Below are 22,355 nucleotides of genomic sequence, written 5' to 3'. Positions count from 1 at the left end.
CACACCCTTTCACACACCTCCCTTCACACCCAAAGCTGAGCTGCCAGAAATAAACCTGTACTGTCAGCACCTCCTATGACGGGTAGACAGCAAGAAGAGGCCTGAGATTGCCATGCCTTCTCCTCCGAAGACCAGGACTAAGTTGCGGGGACAAGCCTGTGATTGACAGTGTCATCGCACATATGCTCTGACAGTGGGGGACAGTGTCCCTATGTGGTTCTACACCTTCGTACCACTGTAAATAAAATAAATCACGTGAGTTCATCCTATGCGAGCGTAAGTGTATTCACTGCTGAGTCTGGTGTCGTCCCTGACGCCACACATTGTGTCTCAGTACCCATGACAATAATAAGGCAATTCCAATATTCTGATCTTTCTGTCAGAGTTGCAGTGTAAGCTAGAGGAATTACACAGCATCTTGGCACATTGCAGCCCTCTGAATTCAACATTTAATTCTCCAACCTGCTGCTTCATTCTGTCTATTTCAGAAATGGCCATTTCTGCCAATCATTCATCTGTGATTTTGGCTCAGGTTTTCTCTTTCCAATAGTATGTCCTGACCGACTGGGTTATTAGCAACACATATCACAAGCAAAGAAGCATAATCTGCTTAACTGTCAAATGAATTAATTTGGCTGGTCTCTCATCAGAAATATTCCTTTTGTCCTGTACATTCCTCCGCCATCTTCTCTGAACTTAAAACCCCCCACCTCATAGAGGATCTTTGACCTTAATTCTGATATTCTTTCTACAGCTGCTACTTGATTTGTGTCTTTCCAGCACCTTTTGATTTTATTTGGATCACCTTTTACCCCTTGTATAGCAAATATCTATTGATTTCTTCCTTAAAAATATTCAATAAATGTTCATATTCTTCTCCCACCACTTTTAAAGATAGAATTCCAAAGACCCACAACCCTCTAAGATGAAAAATATAAGCCTTGTCTCATTTTCAACTTGGAGACAACTTGTGATCCCTACTTCTAGAATCTACTGTAAGAAGAAAAATCCTCACCATATCCACCTTATAAAGACCCCTCAGAATCTTATATGTTTCAGTCACAGTCCCTTCTTAAATTTCTAAATTCCTGTGGTTACAAGCCTAGACTGTTCAGTTTTCATACTTTTCTAAGCCTAGAATTGTGGTCGTTCATACCTCACTGATTGGAAGGATAATTTAGGTAAAAGCACTCTTCGTGTTTGATAATCTGAACAAGCACATTCTGAAGTCTGAAACCAAGAAATCTGCTTTAACTTCTTTCATCCTTGAATAATCTTGCATATTTTTACAAGGTCATTGCTCAGACTTTTCTGCTCTGGATTGAAAAGCCCATGTTGATGTGTCAGATGAAGCCATTACCATATTATTTTCATTAAAAAGATTATAGTTTTATGTCAGCAAACACAGAGAAACTAGTAATTCCAGATGATATAGTATTCAAATGGGAGTTGATCTTCGCAGTAATTGATCTTGTGGAATACAAGGCTGTGTATGGTTATTTAGAAGATGAGAAAAAGACTATTGTATACTAATTTGTGAAACTAGCACTAGAGTAATTAGGTTAGAAATATAGAATTAGGTAAGAGTGTACAACAAAGAAATAGGCCATTAGTCTGAACTAAATAAAATTAAACTGGTAGATGCTGATTTTTATTGTCGATATAACTCCGTTCTTTTGCCCTGAACACAGAAAGTTTATTTTCCTGGTGAAGACAATGCTGAAACACATGCAGTCATCTTTAGTCAGTAATGCTGACGTTGTGATCCATTTTGGCCTTCTGATATCCTCACCAATATTGCAGCCAATTTTCAGCCCATTGAATTCACTGAATTGGATAATAAAAACAGCAAAAAACAGTGGGGCCTCAACATCCCAGCTATAGTGCTGAAGTTGCATGCTGTACTTCCAGCGAATGACATCATCTGTTGAAAAATGTTTCAAACGAGACCATATGAATAAAGATTAGAAACAAAATTCGGGTGATCACTTTGTTGGGTGTAGTACAGGCTTGCTAACATTCACTGAGAGACAGAGAAGGAAATTACATAAAGGTGTAAGAGTAATTCGTATTGCATAAGAATTATAATAGGGCTACAGTAGTCAGGAATTTTGGCTTCTCCAATGATAACTGGGATCACTGTGATATGTTTAGAGTGGGTGGAATTTTTAAAGCACATCCCGTTTTGTGCTAGTATGTCGGAACTGTGGGATCTAACAGAGGTATACAAAATTGAGGGACAGATAGTAAGCAACCTTTCCCCACAGCAGAGATGTTTATAACTAGAGGATGTTGATTTAGGGTAAATGGTTAGATGTTCAGAAGGGACTAAGAAAGATATCTTCACTGAGACGGTGTTTGGAATCTGGAATGCACTGCATGATGGGTGTGGAAGAAAGTACTCTTCTTATATTTAATGTATTTAGCCAAGCATTTAAATTGCCACATCACAGAAGGTTCTGGACCAAGTGATTGTAAATGGATTAGTATCAATGAATATTTGATAGTCTGTATGGATAATGGTGGGCTGAAGGGTCTGTTTTTGTGCTGCATGATTCTCTGGAGCAGAGAGAATGTAACCTGGGAACTTTGGTATAGTAGGAAATCTATAGTATCTGTATGTACAGTGCATTCAGAAAGTATTCAAACCCTTTCACTTTATCCACATTTTGTTACGTTACAGCCTTATTTAAAAATGGATTAAATTCTTTTTTTTTATCATCAATCTACACAATACCCCATAATAAAAAAGTGAAAACAGGTGTTTAGAAATGTTTGCCAAGTAATTAAAAAGAAATAACTGAAATATCACATTTACATAAGTATTCAGACCTTTTACTATGACACTCAAAATTGAGTTAGGTTCATCCTATTTCCATTGATTATCCTTGAGATGTTTCTACAACTTAACTGGAGTCCACCAGTGGTAAATTAAATTGATTGGACATGATATGGAAAGGCACACACCAGTCTATATAAGGTCCCACAGTTGACAATGCATATCAGAGCAGAAACCAAGCCATGAAGACGAAGTAATTGTCCATAGACCTCCGGGACAAGATTGTGTCGAGACACAGATCTGGGGAAGGGTATAAAACAATTTCTGCAGCATTGCAGGTCCCGAATAGCACAGTGGCCTCCATCATTCTTAAATAGAAGAACTTTGGAACGACCAGGACTCTTCACAGAGCTGGCCGCCCGGCCAAACTGAGCAATCGGGGGAGAAGGACCTTGGTCAGGGAGGTGACCAAGAACCCGATGGTCACTGTGACAGAGCTCCAGAGTTCCTCTGTGAAGATGGGAGTACCTTCCAGAAGGACAACTATATCTGCAGCACTCCACCAATCAGGCCTTTATGGTAGAGTGGCCAGACGGAAGCCATTCCTCAGTAAAAGGCACATGACAACCTGCTTGGAGTTTGCCCAAAGGCACCTAAAGGTCTCTCAGACCATGAGAAACAAGATTCTCTGGTCTGATGAAACCAAGATTGAACTCTTTGGCCTGAATACCAAGCGTCATGTCTGGAGGAAACCTGGCACCATACCTACGGTGAAGCATGGTGGTGGCAGCATCATGCTGTTGGGATGTTTTTCAGCGGCAGGAACTGGGAGACTAGTCAGGATCGAGGGAAAGATGAACGGAACAAGGTACAGAGAGATTCTTGATGAAAACGTGCTCCAGAGCGTTCTGGTCCTCAGACTGGGGTAGAGGTTCACCTTCCAACATGACAACGCGGAAGTGGCTTCGCAACAAGTCTGTGATTGTCCTTAGAGTGGCCCAGCCAGAGCCAGGACTTGAACCCGATCGTACATCTCTGGAGGGACCTGAAAATAGCTGTGCATCAACGCTCCCCATGCAACCTGACAGAGATTGAGAGGATCTGCAGAAAAGAATGGGAGAAATGACCCAAATACAGGTGTGCCAAGCTTGCAGCGTCATACCCATGAAGACTTGAGGCTGTAATTGCTGCCAAAGGTGCCTCAACAAAGCACTGAGTAAAGGGTCTGAATACTTATGTTTGCAAAAAATTCTAACACCTGTTTTTGCTTTTTTATTATGGGGTATTGTGTGTAGATTGATGATTAAAAAAAAGAATTTAATCCATTTTAAAATAAGGCTTTAACGTAAAATGTGGAAAAAGTGAAGGAGTCTGAATAGTTTCTGAATGCACTGTATCTGTTATAGTAAATGTACTGAAGTTACTCTGCAGTTATTTGGTAGGAGTTTTCAATTTCTGCGCTCTGCTTCAATAAAGATAGATACGATGTGAAGGCACAGATGCACACGCTCCCTGTGTATGGCGCCCTCATTCTTCTCTTTGGTAGAGCTTGACAGTTCGGGAGGTATTCTCGAAGAGGGTTCTCTCGTTTGATTTGGACCTCACCCTGGTAATGGAGTATGCTGAGGACAAACAAGTCGGAAGAGGAAGGGGAGTTGAAATGGCATATAACCGATACATGGGATGGCCTGTGAGGACAGGGTATAAGTTCTCTGCCAAGCAGTCACCTTTTAATCCATTGCTGCTGGTTCCCAGTCCTCTGTCCTTATTGCTCCACTAGTCCTTATTGCTGTATATGCTGTAGTCTTTGATTTACTGGTGGTCTTGATCTTCTTGGTTAATGATAGATAGTTCAGACTTCTCCTGGTACTTTCCTTTCTAATTGGGATACATTTCTGCTGAGCATTATGATTAATGAACTAGTTGTTTAAATATCAGCCACTGCCCATCCACTGACCTATCCCTTAGCCTATTTACCCAGACCATTCCAGTAATTCTACCTTCTTACCATTATAATTACCTTTATTTACATTGGGGACACTGGTTATGGACCCTGGGTTGCCACTCTCAACATGTATGTAGAATTGCATGTATGTAGAATAATGTGATTGTGCCCATCCCCGGGCACTTTCCCCTGCAACCGCACGAGATGCAACACCTGTCCCTTTACCTCCCCCCTCAACTCCATCCAAGGACCCAAACAGTCTTTCCAGGTGAGGCAGAGGTTCACCTGCACCTCCTCCAACCTCATCTATTGCATCCGCTGCTGTTTGTCCATACAACCACCACCCTTTGTGTGAAAAAGTTACCCCTCGGATTCCTTCCTTTTCCCCTTCATCTTGAACCTATGTCCTCTGGTCCTCAATTCCCCTGCTCTGGGCAAGAGACTGCATCTAAGTTTTACTCTGTTGTGTGGCCATCACCCCATTAAATATCGCTTTTGTCCTTGCTGATTAAAAGCCGCCTCCACTGAGTGACAGGCTATTCTATTATGTGATAGCTCTCTACAAAATTACGATCTCTCAATACCTTGCACAGTGACAATTTCTGCATTAACAATCACTTTCTTTAGAATCATTCCCTTCTCTGTCTTCCTAAAGAAGCATTACAAATGTAAAATTCTTAATATACTTAAAAGGAGGATGTAGTATCATTCAATCAAACTGACCCACTGCGCAAAACTTTGATAAACAAAGCTACATTGCCAAGAAATGTGTTCAAGATTAGATTGAGATGAAAACTTCTCAGTCATGGGAGGGAATTGGAAATTATTGGGTATACTGGAATGTAATTCTTAGATCTACTAAGCTTTTATCTGTCCCCAAAAAAGCATTTGCTATCTCTGTTTACAACCTCATAAAACTGAATTTGCGATATACCAGCATATTTAACACAAAGCACATGCATTTTTCCCCCTGTGAAGTACTGTAGTAGAACATATTCCTATTGCTTTTCCAGAAAATTGGAAAGTTACCCAAAGTCAGAAGTAACTGACCCTGCTCCACATGTTGTGGTGGATTTTACACTGACCATTGGGGCATTGTTCCAGCCTTTTCCAACTCCCTGACCCCCCCCCCCCCCTCCATTCCCTCCCCCCCCCCCCCCCCCCCCCCCCCCCCCCGAATTGCACAATCATTAAACATTCACAGCTGTTTGGCCCTCCATTAGCACACCCAGCACAAACAGATGTGATGGAGGATAATTAAACATTTATGTTGGGAAAACAGAAAATAAAAAAACGGACAAATGTGAAAGGTTGTAAATACAGAGCGAATGGAGAGTATTGGATATGGTTTCTCCAAGGTACATAATTGACTTGCAAGGTCTTAATTCCAATTGATCCAGTGACATTTCATATTTTGTTGGAATTTCTTTCAGCATCACTGTTGTGTCAGCTTGACCAGCTGAAAGCCATGGGATTTCTTAAGTTAAACATGGCACATGAAGGAAAGTCTCTTCATTGACACTTATAGCCATGTAATCCAGCCGATAAAAACCTCTTCAAACTGTGCATTTTCATTGTGCCTTAATGTTGACATTGAAAAAATAAAGGGAGCCAAGATTGAAACAGCTCGTAGTCCAGATGATAAAACAGCCTCACTTCGTGCCCTTGAAATAAAGTCCAATCTTTTAATCCCTATAAGCAGACTGATCCCCACGAAATGGGTCAGCATCACTGTACGTCTTTCTTTGTGCACAGTATCTTATTGGCTCCAGTGATCAGCTTGCTGTTAGTTTTCTCCTATATTGATTTAGCTATGGATAAGGATAAGACTGAACCTCAGGGGAAAGTGCTAAATTGAGAGAAGGTTAAGTACAACAGTATTAGGCAGGAGCTGGGGAGAATAGATTGAGAGCAGCTGATCTTGGGCAAGTCCACATCTGACAGGTGGAAGTCATTTAAAGGCTATTTGCTCAGAACTCAAGACCAATGTGTTCCTGTGAGGAAGATAGACAAGAATGGCAAGGTTCGGAAAACTTGGATGATCAGAGATGTTACAAATTTAATGAAGAAGGAAAAAAACAACATATGTAGGAAGCTGAAATTGGATAATGCCATTGATGATTGTAAAGGGAGCAGGAAATAACTTAAACAGGGAACCAGTAGGGCTAAAATTAGATTAGGAAGGCATATGGGATACTGGCCTTCATTAATTGAGGATTTGAATAGAGAAGTTGCGAGGTTATGCTTCAACTTTATAAAACCTTGTTCAGACATGAGCTGGAGTACTGCTTGCAATTCTGGTCACCATGCTATACGATGATGGGTGTGATAGTGCTAGAAGGGGTGCTGAGGAATTCACCAGTATATTGCTTGGGATAGAGCAGTTTAGTTATGAGGAGAGACTGTAGAAGCTATGTCTGTTCTCCCTGGAGTAGAAGATGTTAAGAGGAGAAATGATTGAGATATATAAAGTCATGAGTACAGATATGGTATACTGCAGGCAACGTTTACCCATGTCAGAGGTGGATAAAACTAAAGGAGATAGTTTTTGCATACAGGGGGAAAGATTTAGAGGGGATATGAGTTAGTGGTGAAGAGAGCTAGCAGCTTCAAATTCATAGGTATGACAGGTTGATGATGGAGAGTGTTGGCGGCTTCAAATTCCTGGAATTTAAACTCTTTAATGACCTGTACTAGGCCCAGCATATAGATGTAATTATGAAAAAGGCACTCAGCACAGCTATTTTCTTAGAAGAGATTTGATATGTGTTTTAATACTATAATAAACTTAAACACATGTTATGTAGAAAGTATCCTGGCTGGTTACATCATAGCTTGGTATAGCAATTCCAATGCGCAGGATTGCAAGAGGCTGCAGAGAGTGCTCATCACGGGCACAGCCCTCCCTCCATTGAAAGAATCTACAAGGCGCTGCCTTAAGAAAACAGCATCTATCATCAAGAATCTCCACCATCCATGCCCTCTTCTTACTGTATCATTGGGCAGGAGGTAAAGAAGCCTGAAGTCCTACATGGGGTTCAGGAACAGCTACTTTCCGACAACTATCTCGTTCTTGAACCAACCTGCACAACCCTAATCCTACCTTGACAACAGAACACCATGGTTCATCTATTGCACTATCATGGATTTTTTTTTCAAATTATGTTTTTGCATTAATGTTTTACGTTTGCACAGTCTTCTTTCCTTTAGAAATTGCCTGTGTAATTTATGTATAATTTGTTTTGTGTGTCTGAGTCTATGTGCCTATGGTGTTACTGCAGGCAAGATATTTTATTGTAACTATTCCTCACTGTATTGGTACATATGACAATAAACTTGATCTGACTTGACTTGAGGGGCCCTTCGTTACTCAGAGAATGGTAAGTACATGCACTGCACTGCACTGCCTGAGAAGAGTGAATGAAGTTGGGTTGTTGACACCATTTGAGAAGAACCTAGATGAGCACATGAACTATCTCGGCAGAAAAGACAATGGACCACGTGCTGGGAAATGGGATTAATAAGGAAAGATGCCCAGTCAGTGTGGATGAGTTGAGCCAAGTGGCCCGTTCCCATGCTGTATGATGTTATGACTCCTTAACACATTCCTTCCTTGCCATTTTCTTACCATTGGAGTCAAGTAGATAAACTTACATTTGATTAAATTCCACTTGTGACTTTTACTCACTAACAAAATGCTTGATTCTATCTTCCTCTTCCATTGAAGGGGAAGGTGGTAGGCATTTGGTATGTGAGGAGTGCAGGAGGGGCAAGGTGAGGGGTGCAGGAGGGCCAACCATTGGGGGAATGGTTCTCATTTAGAATAGTCTGGGATTTAATTACTCCTTCCCCACCCTGCTCTGATTTATTGATCACAACCTGACTGATAAAAACTTTCCTGTATTTGAGCACAAATATCCCCTCACTCAGCACCTTGGTCATTAGGTGTCCCCATTGAACAGGTGGGGAAAAGATTACTGAGGCTTACTTGACCCATGGGACCCTTGCTCCACTCTCACCACTTATCTAGTTGAAAAAGTCAATTTCTGATCTCAACTACCATAAAGACCTTTGGGCTCACCCAAGTCCAGGCAATGGTTTGTTGGAGTATTTGGGTGGATGTCAAAAACTGAATGTGGCTTGAGTTTTAAAACTCCTTCGAGCTTCACCATGTAAGCATAATTTCCTGGAGTGTTTGGGTGGGGATCAAAACTCAATATGTCTTGGGTGTTAAAACTCTCTTGAGCTTCATTATGTAAGTTTATAGCTTACTCGGCCCTATTGGAGTCATAACCCACCCTACCTTTGTAGTTTTGTGATTTAATGCTCCTCCCGTTATAATGCCACAACTAAACTTGTGTTTGAAGCTCATTATTAATTTATTGATAAATACATTATTATAGGTATATGATTTCAACTTTTTGCATGCCATAAAGTAAAAATCCTTTCAGGAATATTGAGAGAGCAGAAGAAAGACTTACTGATTCTGAGGGCTATAACCATTAAGTCAGGGTTAATTGTTTATGGAAATGGAGTACCTGCTGCAAGCTACAGTAAGCAAGAATTGGGGGATATTGCCTCAACATTGACAACTGTTCAAACAAATTCATGTGGACCACACAGTTTATTATGTCATGTTTTTTGAATGTGAACTTCAATAAAAGCTTTTCACAAACGGAATGGGATAGAACATTTTGAAATCCCAACTCCATTATTTCATTTTGCTGAGAATGAATGTGGGGTCCAGATGATTTCAATATTCTGGAGCATTGTAGGTTGAGTCTGTGAGTTGCCATGGCAGCAAGTGTTGTGGGTGACTCAAGATTCAGCTGCTGCTGATGTTGAAGAGTGTGCCCAGTCGCCTGGGAATGTACTGTTGGTTTATATTTATTCAGGGGCACTGCAGTGGATAGAGGGGATAGTGATTACTGATTTACTAGGAGGCTGGAAGAAACAAATCTATTTATCACCAGCAAAACAGCTTGATTTATTTTGTAAAATCAAAAAAGCCTTGGCCTTCCAAATCCACATTGCTCTCTGTTTGGTTTCCAATCCTTGCATTAAAGTTTCCCACTGCACCTGTTCCACTAAAATGGATCCCAGGAGAATTTGACCTGAGGGCACCACTCCATAATTATTCATCGACATTTCTAGATTCATGTGGCAATCATCAGGTGAAGTAGAAATGAGGAATTTTAGTCAAAGCACAGACCCAAGACCAAAGTAACACATTTTCAAAGTATCTGCAAAATGCTGGGAGGCACAAACATAATTGTGGCCTGACACTGCTTTCTCCAATCTGCCTGATGGGAGGTTCCAAAAGAGAACATTTTCAGCGTGGGATTATATATTTACATGGCCATAGTTTTAAAATAACTCTGAGAAAAAAAGCAAAGCAGTTTGCATTTTATTGCATCTGAAATTGAGCAAAATACCACAAGCATTTAATGTGAGCATTATCTAACTGAATACCACATGAGATTTTAAGAAGAATACAAATAAACAAAAAATAGGTACAATTGGAAAGGTTCAGGGATTAGAATTCCAAAGTTTAGGACCTTGTCAGCTGAAGGCTACATTGACATTAGTGGAGTGATTACATTTTGGGATGGTCAAAAGGCTAGTTATAAACATACAGATTTCTTAATGGGTTGTGAAACTGGGAGAAATTACAGAATTAGGGAGGAATGAGACCATGCATGGATTTGAAATAAGGATGAGTATTTTAAAATCCATGTGTTTCCCACATGCTTGATAAGGACATCTCATGAACATGTCTCTCATTATTAGCAAATGATCAGTCTACTCATTCAACATTCAATGCTGCACAGTCAGAACTGTACTCCAATTAAACAATAGGAGACCAAAGCCAATGTTTTCAATCAACACTAGGGTGAAGATAGGAAGCTTAATGATTCGGAGCATTTAGATGTCAATAAAGAAGAAATTGATTAAGAAAGGAAAAATAGAATATTTAGATATATTTATAGGGGATGTAAGAGCTACTCGAAATGTAAAAAGAGAAAGATGTGAAGTTACGTGGGGTTACAGTGAGAAACAAAGGAATTCATAACGATCAGGAAGATGACTGAGCAGTTAAGGAAATGTTTTGGTTTCATCTTCACAGCAATGTTGCAGAAACGTAATCTATTGAGCTAAAAGCAAGATGTAATTAGTTAAAGTATATCACTGGAGAAATTAATGGCACTGAATGCTGAAATTCCCCTGTCCTTGATAATGTGTATCTCAGAGTACTTCAAGGAAGTAGTTTTGAAGGCAGGGGATGCAATTGTCATAATTTTCCTGAATTCTATAGATTACAGAATAATTCCTTCAAATTGACGGGTGGCGAATATAATCCCACTATTTAAAAGAGGGAGAGAAAAAATAGGAGACTACAAATGAGATAACACGAGATGATATTAACAATATTAGTAAGATTAGACAATGTCAACATGGATTTCAGAAACTGAATTTTCTCAAAGCCGCTAGAGTTTTGGGGATGTGAATGGTACCATAGATAAGGAAGAACCAGTAAATGTGGTGAACTTGAATTTCTGAAAGATTGTGATAAAGGCCCAAATAGGAGGCTTGTATATGAATTAAAGCACATAGCATTCAAGGTTATGTTATTGACAAAGGTTGAAATCAGTTGACAGAAGGAAAACCCCAAATATGAATAAATGGATATTTTTCCAGATAGGAGGCAATAACTATGGTGTACTGCATGGATTTGTGCTTGGGCCTCAGCTTTTCACAACATATATTAATGATTTATACAAGAAATATTACACCATTTACGAGGAAGAGGTCATAAATAATCTACTTTGATATGAGTTGATATATTTAAGGTTGATATATTTAAGGTTGATATATTTAACTTCTGTTTGAGTGGGATATGTTGGTGTATAAAAAAGCTGGGGCGATCTTGTACACCACACATTGAAACCAAACATGCAGGTGCTAGCAAGCTGTTGACAAGTAGCATGTTAAGTTTGTAGCAAGAGGATTTGGGCACAGGAGTAAGATGGTCATGCCTGAATTACATTGGGTCTTGTTGACACCATGCTTCGTTTGATTTCTTTACCTGAGGAAGGAGATACTTGTCGGAGAGGGAATGCAACAAATGTTCTCCACAGTGGTTTCTGGTATCGTGGCATTGTTGTATGACAGATTGAGACAGTTGAGTTTGTATTCACAAGAGTGGAAGAATGAGAGGCGATCTAATTTGAACAAGACATCAAAGGATGAGAGGAGCTACTGCAGGAAAGCGAAATAGATAATCAACCATGATTTTGATTGGTGGAGGACTCTAGAAGGGCTTAAACAGCCTACTGCTGCTCATGTTTTCCATGTTTCAGTGAAAATTGGCACAGATTAGGGAGGTTACAGTATATTCAAGGATTTAGTAAAGAATTAATATAGGATGTAATATGCAAGATTAGAGGAGAAGCAAAATAATAAATTTGAAAGAGAGGACGATAACAGTACCTGAGAAGCAATAATTATTAACATATCAATTAATATGAGGGTTAAAAAGGTGGGAGGTCAGCAAAGTAATGTGGGCGGAACGGAAGGGGTGACCGAGAAACAAGCTGAACTCTAGGAAAGTTGAGCGCAGGAAAGGAGATAGGAAAGAAGCTAGTGATATATGTTAATTCAGAACTAAATTAGGAGGACCTTAATTTGGCTCAGTGGTGGATAAGACAGAGGAGATAGACAATAGACAATAGGTGCAGGAGTCGGCCATTCGGCCCTTTGAGCCAGCCAGCACCACCATTCAATGTGATCATGGCTGATCATTCTCAATCAGTACCCCGTTCCTGCCTTCTTGATCGAGGCTCAAGAAACTGCAGATGCTGGAATTTTGAGAAAAACACAAAGTTCTGGGGGAACGGAAGACGAGTCTGTAGAAGGCTCCCAACCTGAAATGTTGTCTGCCCATTACCTCAACACATGCAGCCTGATGCTGAGAATGGTTTGTTCCAAAGATGGGGGCTGTTGAATGAATGACCTAGAATAGTATACGAAGGAACTGCAGATGCTAGTTTAAACCAAAGATAGGCACAAAATGCTGGAGTAACTCAGCAGGACAGGCAGCATTTCTGGAGAGTAGGAATGGGTGACGTTTTGGGTCAAGATGGGTCTCGACCCGAAACGTCACCAATTCCTTCTCTCCAGAGATGATGCCTGTCCCACTGAGTTACTCCAGCATTTTGTGTCGATCTTTGACCGAGAATAGTACATGATTTTGGCAGATAAGAACAAGACATGATGATTCTTACTGTGGTCCAGTTAGATCTAATTAGAAGATGTGTACCATTTCTGCACATAGATTGTGAAAATGTCATGATTGGCACCATTCTCACCCACTCTAAACATCTTCTAGTCATGTACCATATTGATAATTGCCTTTCTGGCAAGGCTGCTCTTCAGATGCAGAGTTTAGTCAGGGGTGACACATTTTCTTCCTAGAGGGCAAAACCGAACACTTCCTCAAAAAATACAACCCAGAGCAGATCTCATATCCAATCAACAATACATTAAATCACCACTTTGATTTTTGTACAATGATACAGCACAGAAAGACATAATTTTGACCATTATTCAGGATACATTCTTCAGAATAATTAGTAAATTTCTCTGCTTTTCCCATACTTCTGCAAAGTTTTCTTTTTAAAGTATCTAAATCCTTCTTGAAAGCTGCTGTTTGCTTCCACCAGTCTTTCACGGAATGCATTCCAGATTAAAACAAACAAATGCCGATCGAAAAAAAACTCAACCCCCCACTGTTTTTGTCTGTTGATTATCATGAAAATTCTTAAATCATTGTGAATGCTGCTCTTTTCTTTGCAATATTGTTTGTACATTAGAAACTGGAACTGGAGAAAAAAAATGAGTGATTCTTAATTTCTAATTATGAATTTGAATTAAAATATACATTTTAAAGCCTTTTATAATTATGCTTCAGAATCTCTCCATTTCATAGGGTTTCAAGAAATTGTGACATCAGATACTCCTGATATAACTTGAGAATGCTCAGTGAGTGAGCATTTGCCTCAGGATGCTTTCCGTCCACGTTGAAAAAAGCTAGAGCAATAATAACAAAATCCAAACATAGCCATCTGCAAACTTCCAACCGGCCGAGTGATCTGTTTGAAAGTTGGCCAAGTTTATTAAATGTTCTTATCATGCCTGAAGGTTTATCCTCACTTCAGAGAAAGAGCTGTTTGATGTGGATTCTGAACCATTATTTTAGATAATATTTTTGGCACTGATAAATCAATAGGTTAACGTTCATTTTATGCTATTTGGTTCAACATAAGGTAATTTAAGCTAACTTTTAACAGTTTTTGTGGAGGTGAAGAGAATTATTTTGATGCAGATATTTGTTTTGATCTGGAATATACTACCTGGAAGAAGACTGGAAATAGATTCAGTAGTAACTTTCCAAAATGAATTGCTTGATTCTGCATGATTATGTAGGTGAAAGAGCAAGTTTTTAGCTGGATCTTTGAAAGAGTGTGTACAGGCACAGTTGACTATAATAGCCTCATTCTATTTAGTATGTTATGAAGCTGCAGTAGGGCGTCTTAGAATGAATGAACTGAAAACAGGATCATATGGTTTAGGGCAGCAGAATGATTCGATTGCTCCAGAGACTTTCATTGCTACATTACAATATACAGAAAATAGGCACAAAAAGCTGGAGTAAAAAGCTCGAGACCCGAAACGTCACCCATTCCTTCTCTCCAGAGATGCTGCCTGTCCCGCTGAGTTACTCCAGCTTTTTGTATCTATCTTTGGTTTAAACCAGCATCTGCAGTTCCTTCCTACTCAAATATACAGCACAGAAACAAACACTTTGACCAATCACATCCATGCCAACCATTAAGTCCCCAACTACATTTGGCCGCTTTACTAGCACTTGGCCCATTGTCTTAAAAGGTGCAAGAAGCTCCCTTACTAAAAAGAAAAACATGTTGTTGGGATAAGATTGGCCCATCTTTATACACTCAATACAATTTCCATCTGCATTGAAGAATAAAATAAAATGGTATATAATGTAATTGTTTACCCCATCTCCCACATCTGTGTCTTAGGGTCACAGTAAATATGAGACATTCAGTCATATGACCTGGGTTCTGATCAATCATGTGGTTAACAAGTAGTGGGATATTTTACTCAGTGTGGGGAGAGGGGAAGCGGATCATGATGTGTTAGAAGCCTAAAAGAAATAATTAATAAAGTAAATAAAAATTATGTATTTTGTTTCTGGTGATGGCAGAAGGAAAGCAATTTGTTTAATATTGCACTTTTCAATGTGCTTTTCACCTGATGGAGTAATTTTGAAGTCATTCACAGAAAGTTGTAGAAAACATAGCAGTCGACTTGTGGGCAGTATGCGAATACAAACAGTATTGAACTAAATTATGCTTGTTGAGTGGTAAAAATTAACCATAACGCTGAGGAGAAATCTCCTGCACCTCTTAGTGAGATAAGATCTTTTTCATCTCCCAAGACTAATAGAGCCTTGGTTCAATTCAAAAGTTGGCATGAATGACTGAGCACTTCCTCATTATTGCATTAGTTTCGTTAACATTAGTGTTAAGTTTTGATGTAGGACTTGAAACTCAGCCTTCTAGTAAAAATACTATCAACTCGGCCACAGCTGATACTGCCACAGATAATCAAGAAGATGCATTTTCGAGTAGAGATTCAGCATTTTGATTTTTCTTTTGCTGTGCCACAGCATCAAAGGTTCTCAATATAATGATAGTATTTGACTGGTAATGATTAATCTGTCAGCACTTTAATTTATGTTTAGAATCCAGCCCTGGGGATGCTACTCTTTGCGTCTACAAGAATGCATGGAATGATATGAAACCATTTTCTTAGCTTGTCAAGCTTGTTCAGTTTTGTTGATTAATATTTTAGGCAGTTTCCAATTGTTCTGCAGTCCATCCCACTATCATAGTTAATGCACACCTGCTAATTTATTGATGGTCCTTTCCAAAAACAAAAATCAGCAATGATAAAGCTCTGTACTCTGTTCAAGTTTAAGTTAAATTATAGCCCCCTCAATAAATGTTCACCAAATCCTATGGGTACTTCAAAGAATACGACAGGAGATGTTTAGAACAAGAAACTCAATAGTGAAAGTCTTTATTCTATCTGAATAGATACGATGTCATGTGATTGAGGCCACCATTGACTCCACAGTCAAAAAGACTCAACAGAGGATGTACTTCCTGCGGCTGCTAAGAAAACACAATCTGCCACAGGCAATGATGGTTCAGTTTTATACTGCCATCATAGAGTCTGTCCTCACCTTCTCCATCATGGTCAGGTTTGGCTCAGCCACCAAGCATGACATCTGGAGGCTGCAGTGCATCATTCAATCAGCCGAGAAGGTTGTTGGCTGCAACCTTCCCCCCACTGTACACTGATGAACTATACACTGCAAGGGCCAGGAAGCGAGCGGGTAAGATCATCTCTGACCCCTCTCACCCTGGCCACAAACACTTTGAAGCACTTCCCTCTGGAAGGCGACTCCGGACTGTCAAAGCCGCCACAGCCAGACATAAAAACGGCTTTTTGCCACGAGCAGTAGCTCTACTCAACAACCAAAAGTCTGCAGCCTCCTTTTGGTCTGGTATTTTATTTAATTCTTCACATGTTTAAATTATAATGTTTTATTCTTAATTGTTTACTGTATGCCGTGTTGTTACTCGTGAGCAAAGCACCAATGCAAATTCCTTGCATGTATACACACTTGGCTAATAATTTATTGAATTCAATGTACAATGTTTAAGATGTAGGTTTGAATTTGTTCCACACCTTTCATGTGAAAGTTTGATGGTTATTGGCTTTAGAAGCCTCCTTTAAATTATGTTGGTAGTGCCCAACCCAGTTCTCCTGACTGCTTGTTTGTAAGCTGAATTTAGTACAGATTTGGTATCAATGAATCCTCCATTGGCAGCACCTTTGATGTGATCTATTTGGGCTATAGCAAGACTTTTGACACAATTTGACATGGGAGGCTGGTGAAAGAAGTAAAGGCCCATGGGAAAGTGGAAAACTTGATACAAAGTTAACTTGTTGAGAGAAAACAAAAGAATACCGGTTGAGAGGTATTTTTAGGACTGGTAGGTTCTTCCCACTGGATTTCCACAGCTCTCACACATTGCCAGCTGAGGACAACATTCTTAACAGACTTATGTTAAATATCAACGATTGTTTGTCTGAACACCTCCACTCAGTCCACCTAGACCTACATGATCTCCCAGTTGCTAAACACTTTAACATCCTCTCCCATTCCCATACTGACCTTTCTGTCCTGGATCTCCTCCACTGTCAGAGTGAGGCCCCATGCAAATTGGAGAAAAAGCTTGTATTTTGCTTGAGCAGCTTACAACCCAGTGGTATCAATATTGATTTATCTAACTTCAAGCAACCCCTCTTTCCCTCTCTCTCCATCCACCCCATCCTAGTTCTCTGACCAGTCTGATTGTCCCTATTAAATTTTATCTTAGCATGCCTCAATATCACCTTCCCCTAGTTAATAATGATCTATTCTACATTTTCCTTGATCTTCGTCCCCTTTGATCTCTTGTTTTCACCCCTTACCCTTCTATATCTGTGTCTCCCTCTCCCCGACTCAGTCTGAAGAAGGGTCTCGACCTGAAATGTCACCCATTCCTTCTATCCAGAGATGCTGCCTGTCCCGCTGAGTTACTGCAGCATTTTGTATCTATCTTCCGTGATGGTGGAAGATTGTTTTTCGGACTGGAGGCCTATGACTCGTAGTGAGCCTCAGGAATCATTGCTGTTTGTGGTTTATATCAATGATTGGATGAAAATGTAGAAAGAATGAAGAGTAAGTATGCAGATGACACGAAAGTGGGAGGTATTGCAGATGGCGAAGATTGTTATCAAAAATTATAGTTGATTAGTTGGGCAAATGGGCTGATTGATAGTTAATGGAGTTTAATGCAATTGTAAGGTGTTGCATTTTGGAAAGTCAAACCAGGGCAGGACCGTCACAGTGAATGGCAGGGTCCTGGGGAGCATTGTAGAGCCGAGGGATCTAGGAGTGCAGGTACATAGTTCCTTCAAAATGGCATCACTGGTAGATTGGTCAAGAAAGCTTTCGGTGCATTGGCTTCATCAGTTAGGGTATTTATAGAAGTTGGGATGTTATGTTAGTTGTACAAGATGTTGGTGAGACTGCATTTGGAGTATTGTGTTCAGTTTTGGTTATCCTGCTATAGGAAGGATGTTAAGTTTAGTTTATTTAATTTAGTTTACTATTGTCACATTTATCGAAGTACAATGAAAAACTTTTTTGTTATTAAGCTGGATAGAGTGCAGAAATGATTTATGCAGATGTTGCCAAGACTTGAGGGCCTGAGTTTAGGCGAGAAATTGGCAGACTGTGATTTTCTTACTTGGAGCTCAGAAGAATGTTGGTGATCTAATAGATGTGTGTAAGATCGTGAGGGGAATAGATCAGGTAAATGCAAAGAGTCAGAGTCGGGGGATCAAGAACCAGGGGAAAGATTTAATAGGGACCTGAGGAGTAACGGCTTCACACAGAGAGTGATGGGTATAACGTGATGGGTAAGAGGAGGTGGTGAAGTAAAGATACTATAACAACATTTAAAAGACATTTGGACAGGTACTTAGATAGGAAAGGTTTAGAGGGATACGGACCTAGCACGAGCAGGTGGGACTAGTGTGATTGAGGCATCTTGGCCAGCATGGGCAAATTGGGGCTGAAGGGTGTCTTTCCGTATTGTGTGACTTATTGTAATCTGCACTGACAAATTTCATAGGAACATCAATAACACTGATGTCAGGAATATGATGCCAAGTACTTGCACTATTTCATTTAGCAATTACCCTTTAAACTTGTAAATTACTATAATTTCCAGAGGAACTGAGTATCAATAGTTTCCAAGGGTGACACCTCCCTTGCTGTAATTAAGGATAAAAGACACCTTCTGTTTACTTTGTAGTTTTTTTTTGCTTCTGACACCACCGTGTAGCTGTTCCATTCTTGTGCTGATTCATGGCAAAGGATCAAATGGGATTGACTTCACAACCTTGGTCTTGGCTATGCATTCTGATACCACAGCTAAAGAGTGTAACACCAGACAAGACATTTGCAGAATTATTGCCAACATTTCTTGATTGTGCTTTGTATTCTGAGCTTGTCCTCCATCTCAAATTGCCTGTATTTTCGCCTCTGGTGAGCTAATTACACTACATCTCATTCTATTTCTGACAGCCCCAAAAGTTTAATAGATATTTATAAACCTGTCTTGATTACACTACTCATGTTACGGGTTTATGTGTATTCACATAGCTAGGACCCATTCATTTCTAAATAAGATTTCAGAAGTTACATTTATTGTGCTTATTTCACGTATAAAATATATGGCTACTTCATTTGCATTGCTGTCTTGGTCCTGCATCTATAATTTATGATGCATTTTTACGGGCCTATGTGACTTTATATATTTATTAATCAAACGTTTGTTACATTCAGGAAGCATAAATTTTCTCTCAACACAAATGTCAGAGGTTGTTTTTCCTATACAACTAATAATTGGAGCTTTTCTCTTTCTCAAAGGGAACCAGTAGACACATTTGAATTAAGAGGTTAATAAAGTGCCATATAAAAGGTTATTTCATGCACTAGAATCCCCAGATCCCAATGTGCATTAACATTTTGTGGTCTCACACCATTTAAATAGTGATTTGCTTTTGTCCTTTATCACCAAATAGATAACCTCTATTTGAGGTTATCTATATGCATCATTGAGTTGGGAATAATATATTGGCTTGGATAGTGGTGGCAAACAGTAATCAGAAAGTCTATGTAAAATAGTCATTTTCAGACTGATAATCAGTAAACTGTGGGGTACCGCAGGGATCAGCGCAGGACCCTCAACTACTTAGAAAGTATTAATGACTGTGGATGAAGGGACAGAATGTAATGAAGATAAAATGCTGCTGCTAAAAAAATAGTGGATCACAAAGTTATGAGAAGGACACTGGACCTACAAAGGAATATAAATGGGTTAAGTGAGTGGGTAAGAAGTTGGCAGATGGAGTATAATGTGGTAAATGAGAGGTTATCTATTTGGTGATAAAGGACAAAAGCAAATCACTATTTAAATGGTGTGAGACCACAAAATGTTAATGCACATTGGGATCTGGGGATTCTAATGCATGAAATAAAAATGTAAAAATGCAAATGCAGCAAGTAATTAGTAAGGCTCAGAGAATGTTCACCTTTATTACAAGAAGTATGAAAATAGGTAAGATTGAAGCAATTCCACAGGCCACTGAATAGACTGTATTTGGAGTAGTACTTGCAGTTTTAGTCTCCACATTTAAATAAGGGTGCAGCTGCATTCAAGGCAGAACATGTTCATTGGAACGAAAGGGTTAACTTATGAAGAAGGATGGAGAAGGTTGGTCCTCTTATCATTGGAGTTTAGAAGAATGAAAATTGATTTTATTGAAACAAATATGATTCTGTGGGAGATTGGCAGATGGATATTGAGGCAATGCCGCTGCTGACCACAATGCTAATTTAAACTAATCTCATCTAACCTGCACATGCTCCATATCCCTCCATTGCCTGCTTATTCACTCGCTTGTCTAAATGGCTGTTAAATGTTCCTATTGCATCTGTTTCCACCATCTCATTTGGCAGCATGTTCCTGACATTCACTACCCTCTACAAAAAGAACCTGCCTATCAAATTTGTTTTAAACTTGTTCCCTCTCACCTTAAAGCTGTACTTTCCAGAAATTGACATTTTCACACCAAGAACAAGATTCCGACTATCTACCCTATCTATGCTACTCATCATTTTATACATTCCTATCAGGTCACACTCTGACCATCCAGAGGAAACAATCCAAGATTGTCTAACCGCTAGAACTGCACATAATTCTCTAAATGTGGCCTAACCAAAGTTTTATACAGCTGCAAAATGACTTGCCAACTTTTTTACTCAGTGCTTCGACTGGTAAAGGCAAGTATGCTGTATGCCTTCCTTGCTACCCTATCTACTTGTGTGGCCACTTTTAGGAAGCTATGGATTTGCACATCAAGATTCCTTTGTACATTAATGTTCCCAAGATCCCTATCATTTACTGCATACTTTCCCCATACATTTGCCTCAAATGTGCATCACTTTGTACGTGACCAGATTAAACTCCATTTGCAATTTTTCTGTCCATATTTTCAACTGATCTATATCCTGCTGTATTATTTTGACAACCTTCTTCACTATCTATAACTCCGCAAATTATCGTGTCTTCTTCAAAATTACTAATCACCTCAACTACATTTTTGTCCAAATCATTTATATATATCGCAAACAACAGAAGTCCCATCACTAATTCCTGAGGAACTCCACTGGTCAGAATTAAACTCCTCCACACTAACCACTGTCATCTATGGCTAAGACAATTTGAATCTAATATACAAAGTCTCCATGGATCCTATGTGCCTTAATCTTCTCAATCAGCCTACCATGAAGAGCCTATCAAATGCTTTATCAAAGTAGACAACATTGACTGTCCTGGTCACGTCAATCAGCTTCATCATCTCCTCAAAATATTCAATCAGTTTTGTAAAACATGATTCCTCTGCACAAAGTCATGCTAACTGTCCCTGATAAGTCCATGCTTTTCCTGATGTAACTAGTTCTTATCATAGTCATACAGCATAGAAACAAACCCTTTGGCCTGACTCGTCCATGCCGACCTAAGTGCTCATCTACACTAGTCCAACCTGACCATCTTTGACCCATTGCCATCTGACATTTTCGATTTATGTACGTCCAAATTCATATACGTCCAAAATGGTATTTTACCCGCCTCAACCACTTTCTCTGGCAGTTCATTCCAAAAGCGTACCATTGTGTAAAAAACCTATGCACCCTAAGCAAGAGTCTGAAGAAGGGTCTCAACCTGAAACGTCCCCCATTCCTTCTCTCCACAGATGCAGCCTGTCCCGTTGTGTTACTCCAGCTTTTTGTGTTTATCTTTGATGAAATAGGGTTTAGCCTAGCCCAGTACATTGCACCACCAACCACATTGCCATATAGGATAGGGATAACAGATTTTCTTTCAGAAGGACATCAGTAAATCAGTATGACATTCCAACATGACATTTTTGTGAGGAAAGTGGTAAAATCTTTGACCTTATTGTAGTCTGCCTTGTTCTTGTTCTTTAATTAGCCTCGTTAATTCTTAATAATTTTACTTATGAGTTTATCCTGGACATTCAGCTTCATACTCTTGAGAACCTCTGAATTTTGACAGACATCCTCTTCCAAGTGATTATTCTTAGGTTTTTCCATTTAAAAATGATATATTAGCTGTTGCTTTTTGTCATATTACTGCAGTCCTTTTGACTTGGGTAGGGAGAAACAAATCTTATCTCTCTTTCACTTTCTAAAATCATAAGCTCTAACCCCAACCTCTTCCCCTGCATTCATCACCAGTTGAAGTCAACTAATCCACAACAGTGTAGGGAGCTTCGATCGCCCCGACGGATGGTTCGACTGCCTCGACAGCGGGAGAATAAGGAGGAAGATTGAAC

The 22,355-nt window shown here is 39.6% G+C and overlaps 1 protein-coding gene across 4 annotated transcripts in view; it reads right to left on the bottom strand.

Moving 5' to 3' along the window:
- Positions 1-22,355, bottom strand: part of bmp7b (bone morphogenetic protein 7b) — an 84,869-nt gene that overhangs the window by 43,352 nt on the left and 19,162 nt on the right. Inside the window, exon 2 of one of the 4 annotated variants that reach the window (XM_078419261.1) lies at positions 15,380-15,385. The exons of the other annotated variants lie outside the window; for them this stretch is intronic. Coding sequence (XP_078275387.1) covers positions 15,380-15,385 — 6 coding nt within the window. The remainder of the gene's footprint in view (positions 1-15,379; positions 15,386-22,355) is intronic. 4 annotated transcript variants of the gene reach the window in all.

Source organism: Rhinoraja longicauda, chromosome 22, assembly GCF_053455715.1.
Source record: "Rhinoraja longicauda isolate Sanriku21f chromosome 22, sRhiLon1.1, whole genome shotgun sequence".
NCBI classification, from domain to species: Eukaryota; Metazoa; Chordata; class Chondrichthyes; order Rajiformes; family Arhynchobatidae; genus Rhinoraja; species Rhinoraja longicauda.
This window is presented reverse-complemented; position numbering and strand designations above follow the sequence as displayed.